Source organism: Syngnathoides biaculeatus, chromosome 7 (assembly GCF_019802595.1).
Source record: "Syngnathoides biaculeatus isolate LvHL_M chromosome 7, ASM1980259v1, whole genome shotgun sequence".
NCBI lineage: Eukaryota > Metazoa > Chordata > Actinopteri > Syngnathiformes > Syngnathidae > Syngnathoides > Syngnathoides biaculeatus.
Window position 1 is genome coordinate 16,318,564 of NC_084646.1, and position 19,990 is coordinate 16,338,553.

General features: G+C 42.7%; 1 protein-coding gene across 5 annotated transcripts; it reads right to left on the reverse strand.

Annotated features, from left to right (window-relative positions):
- Positions 1-822: 822 nt before the first annotated feature.
- gtpbp3 (GTP binding protein 3, mitochondrial) lies at positions 823-19,990 on the reverse strand. 5 transcript variants are annotated; one of them, XM_061826078.1, is made up of 11 exons: positions 19,858-19,990; positions 19,075-19,343; positions 18,132-18,218; positions 16,037-16,119; positions 14,162-14,281; positions 8,758-8,830; positions 7,759-7,902; positions 5,588-5,753; positions 3,887-4,017; positions 3,618-3,804; positions 823-2,118 (listed from the first exon to the last, which is right to left on the reverse strand). In XM_061826078.1, the coding sequence occupies exons 2-11, from the start codon at positions 19,184-19,186 to the stop codon at positions 1,887-1,889; spliced, it is 1,335 nt and encodes a 444-aa protein (XP_061682062.1). In that variant the 5' UTR covers positions 19,187-19,343; positions 19,858-19,990; the 3' UTR covers positions 823-1,886. The 5 variants fall into 5 exon arrangements, with proteins under 5 accessions (XP_061682062.1, XP_061682063.1, XP_061682060.1 ...); XM_061826079.1 differs by having other exon boundaries at positions 19,075-19,346; positions 19,858-19,919; XM_061826076.1 differs by having other exon boundaries at positions 19,665-19,869.

Consider the following 19,990-nt stretch of genomic DNA (forward strand, 5'->3'; position numbering starts at 1 on the left):
TGCTCCTATTATTTGAAATTGTTTATATTTTCCCAAATGAACTTGTACTTTTGTGCACCGGAAACAATGTAATTGTTACGTATTTATAGTGTATAAGGCCACAAATATACTGCTGTAGCCGAGTTGATATCAAGTTGGAGTGAATGTGGCCTGCGAACTAAAATGAATTTGGAACCCCTGGTTTTGAGAAGCTAAGTGTTGTGTTTCATCACCGACATGGTGATGAAACACTTTTCTTGGGACTCCCACCTTGTAGCTTGTCTCTGACATGACTGTTATCTGAAATTTCCTTTTTTTTTTTCAATTTAGAGATGCTACGAGAGCTCACTTCTAGCAATGTCGCAGTTTTACTTTGGAGAACACAAGCTTGAAGTTGGCAAATACAGATTTGCCATACAGTGAAGAAAATAATTATTTGAACACCATGCTGTCCCTCTAATGAGCTCGTTTCTAATCCTATCCAACCTGTTCACTCCAAGCGAGAACCTCAGCAACTGTACCAAATAACATTGGTTTTCTCAGGTGTTCAAATACTTATTTGCAGCTGCATCACACAAATAAATCGTTAAAAAAAATCATACATTGTGATTTCTGGATTTTTCTTTTTTGATCACCTCTCTCACAGTGGACATATACCTACGATGAAAATTTCAGACCCCTCCATGATTTCTAAGTGGGAGAACTTTCAATAGAGCAGGGTTTCAAATACTTAGAGTACATTTTTCGCTGTACGTGTATGCAGATGCCACAAGAGAACTCTTGCTGGGGCCAACGCTCAAGCGGGGTGGACTTGAAGCTCAAAGGAAGACTCAAAGGCAATAGTTAAAAAAAAACAACAATGAATTAATTCGTTACAAATTAACATGCAACAATAGATTACATCAAAATAAAAAAACTCTACCAGACACAAATGTTTTTACTTTATGTGCTCCTTATAAATACTTCATTCATCTCAATATGGAAATTAAAATAATGAAAGAACATGACAAATCTAAAAGTGGTATTACATGATTTGAAGAGATTAAAGACAACTCATTCACTGACTTGAACGCGGAAGATACAATAATACAGGATGCAGTTGCTGCATCTACTCTGTTGGCTTATGCTTATGTATCAATCACACAGCCAATTAAAGCCGAATGCATTTCACTTGAAAACTCAAATTGAATGCCAGCTTTCAGACTGAAAGATCCATCCTTTCTCTATATCGCTTATTGTGTTCAGGGTCGTGGGGGTAAACGCTGGAATACGCGGTCAACTGGTCATCATTCAGTCATAAGGTACGTACGTGTATAAACACAATATTCGCATTCACCCGGTCACTTAGTGGGAACTGAAGCCACGCTGCCCACACTAAAGGCAGGCAAATGTACCACTACACCATCAGTGACTCGCAGTCCAACAAAAACAGCAAAATATGTGGATGCAGCTGAAATCACAACTTCTTCCAGGTCAGTGTGCATTCAAACATCCAAATTGAGATTTGTGACTGCCAATCAATTACACAACAGAAACGTGCCTTTATTGGACCCACGTGCCAAATATTCACTCAACAAAGGATTGACACTTTGTTTATAAACACGACTCCAGACTGGCCAAACGCTCGTACAGATTGTGCAGCATGTGTGTGTGGCATCATGTCAAATCCTCACTCAGTGAACAAAAAACAAACCCCCCCCAAAACATTTGGGTGTCTTGAGAGCCGATCGGAGCCAGGAACGCAATGTGTTCTTTTGATGAGACACAAAGTGGCACGGTGCTGAAGTTCGAGCCTTTCACCTTCCTCTGCCCGTCCTCCGGGGGCATGCAAGAATGCAGCTCAGCTTCTCTGTGCTATTTATTATTATCATTGCACTATTATCATTATTATTACATGACCTGCCCAACTATTTCCCAATGCAGAAGTCTTTGAAGATTATATCAAGTATCTCCTCTGGTCCGACCTTTCCAGTGATCCGGCCCAGGCCGGTGAGAGCCAAGCGAACGCCCTCGGCCGCCAGGGCGAGGTCGAGGTCACGGTATCGCTGGTACTGATCCAGGGCTGCGACACATTGCTGCAGGTGGGCCCTGTGGCGTGCTTGGGTCAGGGTAGGGGCACCAGACAGAGGGTCGCCACACCTAGACGGGAAGTTTCATATAATGAAATGGTGAAATATGGACTTTTTTTTTTAGTCATCTAATTTTAGCACAGTCATTCCTTTGTATTATATTCCCTTTTCCTTACTTAGTCAACCCCTGTGAAGAAGACACTTAAGCAAAGCTCACCTTCTATAGTCAAATAGCAGTCATAAATGGTACTATACCATAATTTCCGGCCTATAAGCCGTGACTTTTTTTACACACTTTCAACCGTACGGTTTATGCGGTGATGCGGCTAATTTGTGCATTTTTTCTACAAGGCTGCAAGGGGTCACTCGAGCGGAAAAGGTAAGAGTGAGACCAGTGGAATATATGTGCAGAGGAAGTGACTTTTATCGTCCCAGCCCTGTTAGCGCTGCGCTAGCGTGTTACTGCCATGTTTCAGTGATTTTTACCGGTATGTTTATTTTTTAACCAGCCCTGTTAGTGTGGTGCTAGCGTTAGCGTTAGTGTAGCGGCGCTAGCGTTAAACTCTCTGTGTACTGTCTTTTGTAAATATTTTGTGTTTCAATGTGGGCACTTGCAGCTTTTACACAGCTGCGGCATCTGTATGTACCAATGGGTATTACCTTTACAAATGTACTGGGTGAGGTTTATAATCAGGTACGCTCTGTAAACTGGGAATTACGGTAGGCTGACAGTAAACCTTGTTCCTCATTTAATCACTGTATGAATAGCTTTGCCCCAAAAGTGACAATTCTCCATCACCCAAACAGACAGCCGTATATATTTTACAACCCATGAACATGGATTTGTCCTTGGTATACGATGGCCTTGTACATCATCTTGTGGGTATGAAGAGTCCGCGCCAAAGGAAGGCTCAGTTGTGCTGTCCTGAATGTTTTCCCATTTCTTTACATTATATAGGATTTACGGCCCAGAAGTTTTTTTTGTGCCTTCAACTATTTGCTGTAATTATGACCCTACGAATATGCTGCGCTTCAATTAACAGTATGTAGTTAAAAAAAAAAAAAAGTCCGACGAGGCAGAGGTACAGAAACCTTAGGCGGGATCCAAAAGATATGCAGCAAGGTCCAATGACTATGAGGCAAATTAACAACTCAACAGGACATGATCAAACTAAAAGGCACAGAATCGCTGTGACTAGGGTCTAGGGAATGCAACTCATTAATGCAAGGCAACAAACTGGCAAATGCCAATGACAAAAACTCCAACTTCAATGCCCATCTAATTACAGTTCCAATGTGAAACAGCTGTGAGCGGGGACAGGTGACAGGTGTCACCGCCCAGAGCAGTGGCGTGGCCACGCCCATCTTAGCAGTGGCCAAGCCTTCCTCATGACAGTTTTAGGAAATCAAAACATGGAGGGGCCATGATAATACGGCCCTGATTTAGTGCTCAAAACATTAAGTTATCTCAGCATACACTAAATATTACCTCTACAGCAACTGCAAATAGCTTGGAATTCTTCTTTCATAATTATTATTCATGTTATTTAAACTAAAACTAAAACTCACAAAGTCTTGACTCTGCCGTGGAGTGTCGTGAGGAAATCTTGAAGTCCCTCATTAGTGTGACAGGACAGCACACAAACTGGTGGGAGCCCACCTATGCACCCAAACTTCATTTTCAGGATTTGTCTCTGTTCCTCAGGCAGCAAGTCCGCCTTGTTCAGGACCACAAGGTATTTGTCAGACTGTAATGCTGAGATAAAATAGTAAACATTTTTATTGTACATACCGATAAGGTGTAATAACATGTGTGTACAAGCATATTTCACAGGTACCTGTGTTGACCTGCTCCTGAGTGAGCAGGACACTTCGGAGGTGATCCTGAAGGAAGGCTGCAGCTTGCTGGATGTCAGTGGGGAGATGAGAACAGTCCACAACCACCAGAGTCAGATCTGCTTGCTGAACTCTGGAGGAAAAATTTAAAAAAGTACATGAACAATTCAGTTGGATAAATACGTAGCCTAGCCATAGTCTCTCCATCGTGTCCTGGGTCGTCCCCGCAGACTCATTCCAGTGGGACGTGCCCGGAACACCTCACCAGGGAGGCCTCCGAATCAGATGCCCCAGCCACCTCATCTGGCTCATGTCAATGCGGAGGAGCAGCATCTCGACACTGAGCCCCTTCCAGATGACGGAGTTTCTCACCCCGTCTCTAGGGGAGAGCCCAGACACCCTGCGGAGGAAACTCATTTCGCCTGCTTGTATCCAGGATCTTGTTCTTTTGGTCACAACCCACAGCTCATGCTCATAGGTTAGGGTAGGAACGTAGATCAACTGATAAATTGAGAGCTTTGCCTTTCGACATAGCTCCCTCTTTACCACAACGGACAGATACAAAGTCCGTATCACTGCAGACGCAGCATCGATCCATCTGTCCATCTCCCGCTCTATTCTTCCCTCACTCATGAACAAGACCCCAAGATACTTGAAGTCCTCCACTTGGGATAGGATCTCAACCCCGACCCGGAAGACGGCATGCCACCCTTTTCCAACTGAGGACCATGGTCTCAGATTTGGAGGTGCTGATTCTCATCCAAGCTGCTTCACACTCAGCTGCGAACCGCTCCAGTGAGAGTTGGAGATCACAACTTGATGTAGTCCACAGAACCACATCATCTGCAAAGAGCAGAGATGCGATGCTGAGGCCACCAAACCAGACACACTTTATCCCTCGGCTGCGCGGAGAGATTCTGTCCATAAAAGTTACGAACAAAATCGGTGACAAAGGGCAACCTTGGCGGAGTCTAACTCTCACGGGAAACGAGTCCCGACTTATTGCCGTCAATGCGGACCAAACTCTAGCAATGGCCGTACAGGAACCGAACAGCTCATATCAGGTGTTTCGGTACCCCATACTCCAGAAGAACCCCCCAAAGGACTCCCCGAGGGACACGGTCAAACGCCTTCTCCAAGTCCACAAAACACATGTAGACTAGTTGGGCGAACTCCCATGCACCCTCGAGGATCCTGCCGAGGGTGTAGAGCTATACAGTATGAGTATTTCCTTTGACAATAAAATACTGGAGCTATGTCAGGTTGCTTGCTTTAGCAACTGCCAGCACCAAACCCGGGTGCACATACCTCTCACGACAGGAGCGAGTAGCAGCAGCAGCGGATGCTTGTACTTACCGCCTCCTTCCTGTAGTGACCCAGGTCACAAGTGTCTGACCTGCTTCATGGACACAGAGTTCTTTATACAACATGAACAGCACACCCTTCCTACACAGCAGCTCACCCCTGGAACAAGTAGTTCAAAATTGCACTTTGTTCATACAACAGATACACAAACTCCCCAGAACCCAAAATACTGAAAAGCCTTTTCCTGCCAAGTGCTTCACCCCTGGTTAAAACTTCACAACAGAGTATGTGACCATAGTTTTAAGACAGATCTGGCATTGGTCACAGAGCTAATCCATGTCACCGCAAATGATCGATAAAAGACCATTATGTCAACGCTAATATGAACACCGTAGTACCTTTCACGAGCTCGACGGACCCCCTCCTTCTCCACCAGATCCCAGCTGTCTCTGAGGCCCGCCGTGTCACTCAAGAGAACAGGAAAGCCACCAATGTCGAGAGCCGTCTCCACCACATCTCTGGTGGTTCCGGCGATGGGGGACACAATGGCTGCGGGTCTCTGGCCTGGATTTGAACACATCGGAATAAAACATTTGCTATTTGTAATTCATCAGAAATAATACACACTTATGTATCAGAGTGATGCTCTACAGACAGGAACGGGACAAAATCCAGCCAAGGAGAAGGAAGAAATGAGCAAAGACTGCCTCGACTTTTGAGATTTGTAGTGATGCATTTATATCAACGGTAGTTGTTGAAAAAGCTGAAACCTTAAAATTAAAGTGGTTCAATTGTGCCTCATACAGAAGTAGACCTAGTTAAAATACCAAGAGACCAACATGAATAATTAAAATTTCATTAAGGCAGATATTCTTTAATGACAGGATTCAGACTTCTTGACTTGTACTTCATGTTTTATATGGTCCTGAAGCAGTTATGAATATTTTACAGGAACTTTTTCACTACTACTGACGACATGTCTATCAGAAGACTAATCAGAATAGGAAATTATTACATCTTTTTACAAATTGAGCTATTATCAGAACAGGAAGCGGTGAGGAGACTGTCCAAGTCTCCACTCAAGAAAGTTTATGTAATGTTATTCTAAATGATTTCAGGATACAATATGGTACACAAATGTGTCCTAAGCCTATAAACAACGTGTTTGATTAGCTAGACACAACTTGGGAAATGACGTGGCCAAACAAGTCTGGAAAAGACAAGCAGTTGAACCAAACTCATATGAATTGATGTTCAAATATTCAACTTTTTTATATCCTTAACTTTGGAATACATGATGGATTCATGCAAAACATCTCGCAAATGTGGCAGCTGGACCACACTGAAATATTGGGAACTTAAACATCTTGATTAAAGAAATTCTAAACACAATAATTAAATAATAATGATATTATAATAATAAATTCTAAATACAATAATCATATATTATTTTTTGCGGTCCTGTAATATCACATTTATTTTTGTTCCTACAGTTACCTTTTTTATACTGGAAAAAAAAGTGTAACTACTCTAAAATGCATGGAGAAAAAAAGTTTTTAACCTGGATTTAAAAACATTCAGTGTTAGGGCTGATAAAATGATGCCTATGATATATTTAAATAGGGTATTTCAATGTTCCGGTGTCACGGTCTGAGCGCTCCCCCGTCCTGAAAAGTCTCCTTGTGATTAATGCGCACGCATTACGAACAGGGGAACTCTGGGTACGTAGCAGACGCTTACTGGGAAATCCCCCGGTCTCATAGTTCCCCTTCTTCTACCTAGAGGGAGCTAACGTACGTTATATCCTAACCCTAACCTAACCTTAAAACAAAAGTTGATAAAAAGATATACACACAGTATCTGTACGTTTGCTGTGTTCGTCTTTCTGAGACGTCCATAGTGAACATGAACACTTGGTGACAAGTTGTCGAATGGCACATGTTGAAGCATGGATGGGGATGTTTCAGACTGGCTGGAAGTTTACAAAATATACATGCATGTGCATTAATCACAAGGAGACTTTTCAGCACCGGGAGCACTCAGACTGTCACACCGGAAAGCATTGGGCTCACAGTTCTGAGGACTGGTTCAATCCCGGCCCCGCCTGTGTGGAGTCTGCGTGTTCTCCCCATGCCTGCGTGCGTTTTCTCCGGGCACTCTCGTTTCCTCCCACATCCCAAAAACATGCAACATCAAATGGATATTCTAAATTGCCCCTAGGTGTGATTGTGAGTGCGGCAGTTTGTCTCCATGTGCCCTGCGATTGGCTGGCAAGCAGTTCAGGGTGTCCCCCGCCTGCTGCCCGATGAGAGCTGGGATAGGCTCCAGCACCCCCCGGGACCCTTGTGAGGATAAGCGGTGAAGAAAATGGATGGATTTCACTTATCTGAATAGCTGACAACTTCTGCGACACGAATGTTGTGTATTTGCTGTGTTCACCACAGTTTTACATGCTACAAATGCACTCCTTTGTTCTAAGTAATACCGTAGTTGAAAGATTTAACTTGTGTTTAACATTTAATCACACTGTAATCCCATTACGTGGTAGATTATTCCATGGTTGTCTTACAGAGCGTGTTGAGGAGGCTGCTTTTCCCCGCGTTGGTGGCACCCGCGATGACCACCTGCACACCACTACGTAGCCGCTCACCCCTCCTCTCATCCCGTAGGTGTCCTGCCATCTCCACCTGCAGGTCACGCACCATTCCATCAACTGGAAACACAGGAACGGGACATAACGGAGATTATCGCGCTGGACTTCACCTTGTCTTTGTTCATAGAATTTCAGCGCTTTGAAGGAAAGACTTCCGCTTTCCAACAATATTTGTCTAGACATAAATTGGGTCACGGTCCCACTTTTTTTTCCACGACTAAAAGTAAAAATGGATAAATAAGGAATTTTGTGTTTAAGATTCATCAGTTTATTGGAAACCAAGACATATCAGTTCAACCTATAAGACTACAAGCATTTATATATGTGCAGTACAAAAAGGGAAACATTTTGTCCACGTCCTTTGGGACATATTTGCATGTGCCAGTGGAAGGACAACGTGCCAGCAAGGCTTACTATTTTTAAACAAGTCTATTATTATTTGCACCTCTGAGGCGTGAGCCTAGATTCCGTGCCATCAAAACAAACAACAGTTCCCAGGCTATATTGTGTCGAAAACTGAACTTGAAAAAGTTCTGCCAATTCCAGACACCAGGCGACAGACTCTCGGGAAACATTCCTCACACACCAACGCGCCCTCATGGGAAACCAGTCTAGAGAGGGACGGCGATGCTGACAGCACTATTCCTGTGAGCACAGCGGCAGGTTGGCTTTGAAGGCAAGACGAAAGCGGCCACTGTCCCGCTTCTCTCTTTTCACACTTCCTAAAAGGAAGTTTGATGCCTACGACTTCTTTCTGCAGCGCAGAAAAAGCACACGATGGCCAGTTAATTATTCAAACAGGAAAGCAAGCCTGACTCCTGTCTCCTTTAGGAGTCACGGAGCCTTCACGCCCCCGCACCTTCATTGGCAGCCCTTTAGATCAGAGGAGTGTACTGTTTTTGTTTTTATACGTACCTTGGGTTACGACTCCATCCTCAATAAGCTCATCCTCACCGAAGTCTATGACGGCCTCCACATGGGCAAGACACTGAAACAGAAGGAGAAACAAGCATCACTTAACATCTGCGTAAGCCACTAACCTTAATAAATGCAATCAAAACAGTTTTCATCAAAATTCTTGCTAAACATTTTATTGAAGTTTTAAAAACACAACATTGATATCTGCTTCAATAGTTCAAACCATCCATCCATCCATCCATTTTCTTTGCCGCTTATCCGCACGAGGGTCGCGGGGAGTGCTGGAGCCTATCCCACCTGTCAATGGGCAAGAGGAGGGGTACACCCTGAAATGGTTGCCAACCAATCGCCGGGCACATAGAGACAAACAGCCGCACTCACAAACACACATAGGGGCAATTTAGAGTGCATAATTAATGTTGCATGTTTTTGGGATGTGGGAGGAGACCGGAGTGCCTGGAGAAAACCCACACAGGCATGGGGAGAACATGCAAACTCCAGACAGGACGGGCCGGGATCAAACCCGGGTCCTCAGAACTGTGAGGCCAAAGTGATGCCGCCCCATAGTTCAAACCATTACAGTATATTTTAGAAGGTGGTGGATTATTGTTAAAACCTGGCTTGGAGACCAGGAGTTCAGAATTCAAGACGTTACCTGGGCGTCCATCATTTTGCATTACCCCAATTCTTTATGAAATAAATACACAACTGTGTGCTACCTAATTGCCTACCAGCTCCTGCTGTGATAAGTTACAATTTTATAATACAACAACACTCAAGATTATTCTTAATTTTTCTCTCATCAAAAAAAAAAAAAAAAAAAAAAAAAAGTCAACAGCAGTTGCGGTAACTGAGCATTTGATGTATGCATAGCATGCACTTGATTTATAAAGGAAATCAAAATATAAAATTGAACAGCTTCCAAGGTGTTTTGGAAGCCAAAGCCAGCTGAAGGAAAGCCTCCATACTTCCGCCACACCATAAATCAGTCACATGATTGACATTGCGGAACACACACACAATAGTAGTATAGCTGCAGAAAAACAGGAAGCCTGATATTCCCATACTCAGATCCATACACACATGCAATAGTAGTTAAAAAAACTTGCATTGTTTTTCAAAATAAGGTTTCACGCAAAGTTTCACATGGACCGTGTAGCCCTGATTTATCACATTCCCAGAGGTTGGAACCAAAAATAAAGATTCTATTAAGAAACCTATAGAAAAACATCTCAGGAAGTTCCTCAAGGAAGAACACCTGGCCCGCTTGCTCCCAACTGGTGCAACGGGGTCGTGGGGTGGGCTAGGGCTTGGCCAGTGTCCATTAAGTTCTTTCATGTGGCTTGACAGTGGCTTTCTCAGAAGTACAGAGTTGCGAAACGGCCACACATCTTCCAAAATTGTCCATCAGGGTTGGGGGCCATACAGCCCACTGAAGACACACGTGTAGAATGACTTTCACAAACACTGAGAATTCCATGTAGAACAAATCTCTCCAAGGACACCCAATTAGGTTAAGCTTTTAAGGTAAGCTTTTAAGGTCAAGCTCAAATTCACACATATTTTTGGAAATGGGAAGCTTACGAAATACAGTGAAAAAAATAAGTATTTGAACACCCTGCTATATTGCAAGCGCTCCCACTAAGAAATGATGGAGGGATCTGAAATTTTCATCGTAGGTGCATGTCCACTGAGAGAGATAATCTAAAAAGAAAAATCCAGAAATCACAATGTGTGATTTTTTTTAATGATTTGTTTGTGTGATACAGCTGCAAATAAGTATTTGAACACCTGCCTATCAGCTAGAATTCTGACCCTCAAAGACCTGTTAGTCCGCCTTTAAAAGTCCACCTCCACTCCATTTATTATCCTCAAACAGATGCACCTGTGTGAGGTCGTTATCCGCATAAAGACACCTGTCCACCCCGTACAATCAGTAAGACTCAAACTTGTAACATGGCCAAGACCAAAGAGCTGTCCAAAGACACCAGACAAAATTGTACAACTCCACACGGCTGGAAAGGGCTACCGAGAAATTGCCAAGCAGCTTGGTGAAAGAAAATTCCACTGTTGGAGCAATCATTAGAAAATGGAAGAAGCTAAACATGACGGTCAATCTCAATCGAAGTGGAGCCTCATGCAAGTTATCACCTCGTGGGGTCTCAATGATCCTTTGAATGGTGAGGAATCAGCCCAGGGCTACACGACAGGACTTGGTCAATGACCTGAAAAGACCTGGTACCCCCGTTTCCAAGGTGACTGTTGGTCATACACTAAGACGTCATGGTTTGAAATCACGCATGGCACGGAAGGTTCCCCTGCTTGAACCAGCATGTCAAGGCCCGTCTTAAGTTTTCCAATGACCATTTGGATGATACAGAGGAGTCATGGGAGAAAGTTTTGTGGTCAGATGAGACCAAAATGGAACTTTTTGGTCATAATTCCACTAACGGTGTTTGGAGGAAGACAAATGATGAGTTACATCCCAAGAACACCATCCCTTCTGTGAAGCATGAGGGTGGCAGCATCATGCTTTCGGGGTGTTTTTCTGCACATGTGACAGGACGACTAAGTGTATTAAGGAGAGGACGAGCACGGCCATGTATTGAGAGATGTTGGGGAACAATCTTTCCCCCTCAGTCAGAGCATTAAAGATGGGTCGTGGCTGGGTCTTTAAACATGACAATTACCCGCAGCGCACAGCCAGGAAAACAAAGAAGTGGCTCCGTAAAAAACACATCAAGATTCTGGTGTGGCCTAGCCAGTGTCCAGACCTAAACCCAATAGAAAATCTTTGGAGGGAGCTGAAACTCTGCGTTTCTCAGCAACAGCCCAGAAACCTGTCTGATCTAGAGAAGGTCTGTGTGGAGAAGTGGGCCAAAATCCCTCCTTCAGTGTGTGCAGACCTGGTGAAGAACTACACGAAACAATTGACCTCTGTAATTGCAAACAGAGGCTACTGTACCAAATATTAACATTGGTTTCCTCAGGTGTTCAAATACTTATTTTCAGCTGTATCACACAAATAAATCGTTTAAAAAAAAAAAAAAAAAATCACACATTGTGATTTCTGGATTTTTCTATTTAGATTATCTGTCTCACAGTGGACATGCACCTACGATGAAAATTTCAGACCCCTCCATGATTTCAAAGTGGGAGAACTTGCAATATAGCTGGGTGTTCAAATAGTTATTTTCTTCGACGTATTTACTTGGTTTTGTAGTTTCACACTTAATGTGTGGGATGAGAATTCTTGGAACAAACATTTAAGCGATTAAAAAGTCAGATATCCATAGTAAATCCCCTTTAATTGTACTTACCACCTGACTACTGTTTGAAATATGATGATGTGCAGGAATTTTCACACACAATCATCTGTCGAGTTTGCAAAGGATGTCAGAAAGGAGAAACTATCCATGTAAGCAGTGAATCATTGTGCAAAACAATACTTTGGGCGAATTACCAGAAAGGTTTGAGGTGATAGAAAGTTAACGACGTTAAGTCACAACTGAGGAAGCTGCCTGACCTGAAATGTTTCCTCTGTTGCTGCAACTTTCGGATGGCGGGGTCAGGATTTGGCAAAAACAACATAAAGTATAGATCCAGACTTGGATCAGCAGCTCAGACCGAGGGTGAAATTCTCTGTGGATATTTACTTGGGATACTTTAAGCACCACTTGAGCATCCAATAACATATTTAATGACCACATTCATCTTTTTATGAGCGCAGTATACCACCTTCCGATGGCTATTTCCACAAATATAATGAAACATGTTACAAAGTTCAAACCGTCTCAAAACTGATTTATTAAAAATCAGTGTACTAAAATGATTTCATTATCACTTGTTCTCTTTCCAAAATAATGCTTTTGGGATGTGACATAACAGGATATTCACAGGAATGTGCAGCATTCTACAAACAAACTACAGTAAATTTGTGATCTCAACATTGAAAAGACATTCTAGCAGAAATAAGTATTTAACACGTCACAATTTTTCCTCACTAAATATACTGTAATTCCAATGGTGCTATTGACGTGAAAATTTACCAGATGTTGGGAAAAACCCAAGTAATACGTACATATAAAAAGAACAAGCAAGAGCAGAACTTACGTCTAATAATATGAAATGACGGGTAAAAAAGTATTGAAAACCCCAACTGATATTTATTTAATACTAGTGGAACGGCGGAGCAGCTGTAAAGCATTGACCTCACAGTTCTGAGGATCCGCGTTCAATCCCAGCCCGCCTGTGTGGAGTTTGCATGTTCTCCCCGTGCCTGCATGGATTTTCTCAGGGCACTCCCGTTTCCTCCCACGTCCCAAAATCATGCATTAATTGGACACTCTAAATTGCCCATAGGTGTGATTGTGAGTGCCGCTGTTGTCTGTCTCCATGTCTCCATCTCTTTCCTTCAATAAGGTGAAGTTTACCATTCCCATTTGTTGAAAAGCAGGCTCACGCCATCATGTTCCCCCCTCTGAACTTTACTGTTGTGGTATGATGTTTCTAGGATGATGTGGAGTGGCATTTCTCCTCCAAACATGGTGTGCATTCTGGCATCAAACCAGTTCTATTTTGCTCTCATTGAAGCCAGACTATCCTCTCCCAGTAATTAACTGGCTGGTCCAAATGTTGCTCAGTAAACTTTTAACAAGTTTTGACAAGCGTTTTTTTCACCAATGGGGTCTTGAGTAGTGAGCGTACATACAGGACACGGCGGTAGAGTGCATTACTCACTCTTTTCCTTGTGACAACAGTACCTTCTAATTCCAGGTGTTTCTGATGGTCTCCACAGGTTGTCCTTCAGTCGTGGACAACTCTTCTGATTATTCTTTGCACTCCTGTCAGAAATCTTGTGAGAAGTACCTGATCAAAGGAACTCTATGGTAGTATGATTGGCTTTCCACTTACATATTAATGGCTCCAACCGTGCTCACCGGAACATTCAGGATCTAAGCTATGTGGCTGTAACCAATGTAATAGTTATCTTTTGCCACGTTGAGTTTGCAATGGTTTTGAGACAGCTCTTTGCCCCTTACCTATCATCCGATGTGTCTTTACTCACACCTTGGCAATGAGACCTTTTTGTTGACCATCAATTAGGACTGAACCAACTGTTATCATTTGCACTGACACAGAGGTGGCCTGTTGTGTGATTATTGATAGATTTTAGCTATTGTCTTGACTTTCCATGCCTTTTTGCACCTCCCTTCGTAGGTGTTCAATACTTGTTCCGTGTGTCATTTCATAGTATTATTATTATTTATTTTTTAACTTATTTGTTCTACTTTCTTTGTTGGCAAGCAAAGTATACAATAAGGTTAACTGATGAAGGCATATCTAACACAGATGATCCAATAGAGATTAAAGATGCTGAGGTGAATAAATCTAAACGTACCCGTTTCAGGTTGTGTGTCCAGCCTTGATATAGACGAGCAAGTTCTCCTGACATTTGCCTGAGCGCCTGTCTCCTCTGGGCCTCAGTCTCAGCATGGATGAGATCCCCAAGCCCTTCCACCTTCAAGGAGAATTAAAAACTGACAGTGAACCAGTTAAAAATATAGTAGTACATCTTCCACGAGGCGGCACAATTGGCACATCTGCCTCACAGTTCTGAAAACCGGGGTTCAAATTAGCCTGTGTGGAGTTTGAATGTTCTCCCCGTGCCTGTGTGGGTTATCTTCAGGCACTCAGGTTTCCTCCCACATTCCTAGAACACGGATTGTAGGTTGATTGAAAACTTTAAATTCCTCGTAGGTCTGAATATGTGTGCGAATGGTTGTTTATGTGTGCCCTGTGATTGGCTGGCGACCACTTAAGGGTGTACCCTGCCTCTTGCCTGAAGATAGCTCCAATCGCTTCCACGACCCTTGTGAAGATAAAGCAGTACAGAAGATGGATGTAAGGACGGTTACTGAATGTATTATAGGATGGTTACTGAATGTATTACACGTTTGAAGACAATTCCTGAAAATGTGCAGTCTAAGAAGTACAGCTGAAACCAGATCATTACATACACTATATAAAAAGATATACATCCCTTTGTTTCTCTTCAATGTCTGAGATGAAATCACATTAAACTTTTCCAGTTTTGGTCAATCACCAGGCCTGGAGGCGGGGCTTGAAGGAGAGCGCCTGGTGTCGGACCAGCACCCATGGGCTATGGGATTGGGGTTTTGGTCCCCCTTTTAAAGGCAGGGGGATCGAGGACCATGTTCCAACAAACAGGGGGATCACACTCCTCAGTCTCCTTGGTCAGGTCTATTCAGGGGAGGCGAAGAGAAGCGTCCATCGGGAAGTCAAGTCTCAGATTCAAGAGGAGCAGTGTGGTTTTTGTCCTGGCCGTGGAACAGCTGAGTAGATGTACACCATTGGCAGGTCCTCGAGGGTACATGGGGTCTAGCCCACAGGTCTACATGTATTTTTTTGACTTGGAGAAGGCATTTGACCACTCCCCTTGGGAAGTCTTGTGAGTGTGCTTCCAGAGTATGGGTACTTAACGATGCTGTAATTCTTTAAGTATGTATCCTGTGCTGGCAAGCTGTCCACAGTGGTCCTTCAACAAGCTCCATGCCGGAGCGTGAGCACTTAATAGTGATCAAACCTCGATAGTCAATGTTTCACAGTCTTTGAGTTATTTCCCTTACGACTATTTATCAATATTCATAACTACAACTACAAATGGCTCTTTGCTGTGCTATATTGATTCCCCACTATGTATTTTATACATTTATGAAGTTTTAAACTTTAAATTTAACTTTGAAATTAAGAAAATAATCCAAAACCAAATTATATGTTGTCCATTTCTGTTACCAAACTTAAAAATAGGATAAAGATTAAGAAAGTTATGAAAGTTTAAAACTTAAATTCAATGAAAAGGTCACACCTATTGACTTGAATTGAAGAAATTGGTGCATTGGCACCAGTTTTATGGATTGAACATTTTTTTCCACATTTATCACAGGAAAATGATACATCACTGGAGGTGTCTTTAAAAAGATTTGTCTGATAATGCTGGTCCCATGTAAAACAAAATTTTAAAATTGAAAACATGCCTACTTTAACGTGATCTCACAGAGTTTGGAAAAAATGAGCACCCAGAAATAGATCTGCCTATTTGTAATAAGCATTGATTGACTGAACAATGACTTGTCATATTTAATTTTCTTTTTTTTTTTTTTTTTTTGACACGACAAGTCACTCAAGTAAGTGAATTGATTTGACAAGAAATGAAATAACCCCCAAAAGACTTGTTTTATTCAACCTGCAGTACCTCTGTTAGGTCAAGTTTCCCTGCTTGAAAGGCTCTTCGCGTGAACTCCCCAGACTCAGCAGGCCTCATGCCAGATAAACTTCCTGAGAAACAAACACACAAACAGCATGCAAACATGACATAAGCACTAAACATGAAAAAAATACATCCGCGCGCTCACAGATCAAATAAGGTCCACGTGAAACTGCAAATAAGAATTTATCTATTCAAAGATTCAATATTTACATCATCAAGGGACAGCAAAACTGCCAAAAAAAATACAGCCTTTAAATAGTGCCAAATATTATAAAGCGCATATTTTCCTTAAAATTTGTTTTGTTCCACTAAAAACACTATTGAAATGTTGAGTAACTTGCAGAAAGCATTCCATTTTTATTCCGACTGGCAACAGTTGATCACCATTTGAATTGATACAATACTGCTCTCGAGAGGCACAAAGGCGCAACTACAGCGAAACCATTCTGCTTTACAACACGTGTTTTTTTTTTTTTTTGGGCAATCTTAAGGATGGAAAATATGACTATAGAACGCATTATATTATCATTTTGTGAACGCCATTGTACATCATTACATCCATGTATTCAAGCTGTATCTTCTTCTTTTCCTTTCAGCTTGTCCCAATTAGGGGTTACCACAGTGTGTCATCTTTTTCCATCTCGTGCATCTTCCTCAATAACACCCACAGTTTTCATGTCCTCCCTCACCACATCCATCAACCTTTTCTTTTAGTCTTCCTCTCGCTCTTTTGGCTGGCAGCTCCATCCTCAGCACCCTTCTACCAATATACTCACTCTCTCGCCTCTGGACATGTCCAAACCTTTGAAGTCTGCGATCTCGAACCGTGTCTCTAAAACATCCAACTTTGGATGTCCCTCTAATGAGCTCATATCTAATCCTATCCAACCTGCTCAGTCCTAGCGAGAACCTCAACATCTTCATTTTTGCTTCCTGTTGTCTCTTCAGTGCCACCGTATCTAACCTGTACATCATGGCCGGCCTCACCACTGTTTTATAGACTTTGCCCTTCATCCTAGCGGAGATTCTTCTGTCACATAGAACACCAGACACCTTCCCCCAACTGTTCCACCCCACTCTGACCCGTTTCTTCACTTCCTTGCCACACTCTCCATTGCTCTGTATTGTTGACCCCGAGTATTTGAAGTCGTCCACCTTTGCTAACTCGTCTCCCTGGAGCTTCACTCTTCCCGCAGCGTCCCTCTCATTCATGCACATATATTCTGTTTTCCATCCATCCATTTTCTTCGCCGCTTATCCTCATGAGGGTCGCGGGGAGTGCTCGTGCCTATCCCAGCTGTCAACGGGCAGGAGGCGGGGTATACTGGTTGCCAGCCAATCGCAAACATTGTTTTACTTCGGCTAATCTTCATTCCTCTCCTTTCCAGTGCGTGTCTCCATCTTTCTAATTGTTCCTCAACCTGCTCCCTGCTTTCACTGCAGATCATAATATCATCTGCAAACATTATGGTGCAAGGGGAATCCAGTCTAACCTCATCTGTCAGCCTATCCATTACTACTGCAAACAGGAAGGGGCTCAGGGCAGATCCCTGATGCAGTCCCACCTCCACCTTAAATTCTTCTGACACACCTATGGCACATCTCACCGCTGTTCTGCTGTCCTCATACATGTCCTGTACTATTCTGACATATTTCTCTGCCACACCGGATTTGCGGATGAAGTACCACAGTTCCTCTCTTGGTACTCTGTCATAGGGTTTCTCTAGGTCTACAAAGACATAATGTAGCTCCTGCTGACCTTCTCTGTACCTTTCCACAAGCATCCTCAAGGCAAATAATGGATCTGTGGTACTTTTTCTTGGCATATAACCTTACTTTTGCTCGCATATACTTACTTCTGACCTGAGTCTAGCCTCCACTACTCTTTCTCATAACTTCATTGTGTGGCTCATCATCTTTATTCCTCTGTAGTTTCCATCGTTCTGAACGTCTCCCTGGTGGCAGCGAATACGACCAGGCGCTAGCAAACTCAATTATAAATAAATCCTGCTGAATTTGGACCGAATGTTGTCAATACTCGACGTGGGACGAACAGTAAAGAGTGTAAATAGAATACTACCAAGGGCCTGAAGGACAGCAGCAGTAACAGCAGGACCTCCATGGATGTGGAACTCAACACTGTCCTCTCCTGTGAAACTGTGGGGAGCTATCATGAACACAAAAGGCACAGAAGTTACAAAACTAATCAATCATTCACTCAAATGGATAGAAGCACTAAGACAAGTGAAATTCAAAACAAACTTTTTTTTTTTAATGCTTTTGAAATATGACACAGCAACATCCGTCTGTTATCACGCATTTCCTCAGTAGGGTAGGACATGATCTTAAGCATTTACCGTCTGACTTTGGGTTTCGAACAGGACACGGTCATCAGCCAATCACATGGCACATATACACAAAAATATCCATATTCATGGGGAATTTAGAGTCTGCAATTAACCAAACGTGCATGTTTTTGAGATGAGGGAGAAGGACAGGGTCCCCAAATTAAACATAAAAAAGCATGGATGATCATACAAAGTCTAAACAGGAGGGGGTGAGCCAAGATACCAACCAGTGATCTCTTGGCCATGAGGCAGATGTGCCAATCATTGCTGCGCAGTGACGCCAGAGAAGGCAACAATTACATAAAAAATAATATTCCTGACAACATTTGGTTATTCGTGTGCATACAATTACAGGGCAGTACAGAGGAGTCATGGTTAACCATTGGTATTGTTTTAGGCATTTTCCGGGTACTCTCACATTACAACGACGTGCGGCACAACAACTTAAATTAAGACTCTAGATTGCCCGTCGGTGAGACAGTGAATGTAGTGAGCCAGTGTCAGTCCAAGGGTAACCGCGTCTGACACCTAAACTCAGTTAGGATAGGCTCCATGACCCTAATGAGGCCAAGCACTATCGAAAACGGATGGATATGTCTTGTTGGATACAAAAACATTACAGTAAAAGGGAGAAGAGGACTCAATTTCCCAATCAAATGTGTGAGTTTTAAACACCTGGAAACCAAAGGACAAGCCCACGGTCCAGCACCTCTCTCGACTGGGGATGTGTGATGCTCCTTAACAATGCGCTGCGAGGAACTGGCAGGTTACGAGTGAGGCCCGCCATACACCTGAGGGCGGTAGCGGATGCGGGTCCACTGATCCGTACCACAGCAACACCGCACTTGCCGTGGCCTGATGACAACGCAAAGATAGTTTCAGCATCAACCAATGCAGGAGGTACTCCATCGCAGGAGCTCAGCTGCCTTAAAAGTGGAGTCCATCTGCTATACAGGGAATAATAGAGACATTGTATTAGGATTCCACACGATAGATGAGAGATCAAATACATCACATTGAAATTATTAATATGCCAGTATACTTGTTACAATTCAGGAAGGACTAAATGGGAAGCGAGATAGTAAACTGTACCATTCACCTTATTGTTGCTTTTGTAAATCTGGGTTTGCTAACAACGGTTCTAAATAAAAGACCTTACAAATTCGTTTTAAAGGCTTTATTTATTAATTATTTTTTATTGCTGACATAATTTAGCATCCTCTGGCAAAATCAATTAACAAACAGAAATGGCATGAACGACAAACCTAGTCTTAAAGAAGTGGACAGTACTCCTTACTCCATGGATAGGCGTTAGTAGCATTGTGTTTTTTCAAGGGAACGAAACCGAACAACATACGCTTATTTCCTGATATGTTGACATGTGAGTACTACAGCATATATGTATTACTTTTTTTTTAAATAACAATTACGGAACACTGAAGGACAGACACGACCCACCGCTAACTCTAAAGAGTTGTGAGGATTGCTCCTTCCTTGTCGATTTTGATTGGTTGATTTTCATCCCGCGTGGCAAGAACGAAGTTTTATTTGTTTAAAAATCTGTCGATCGAAATCTCATCCCGCCTACTGT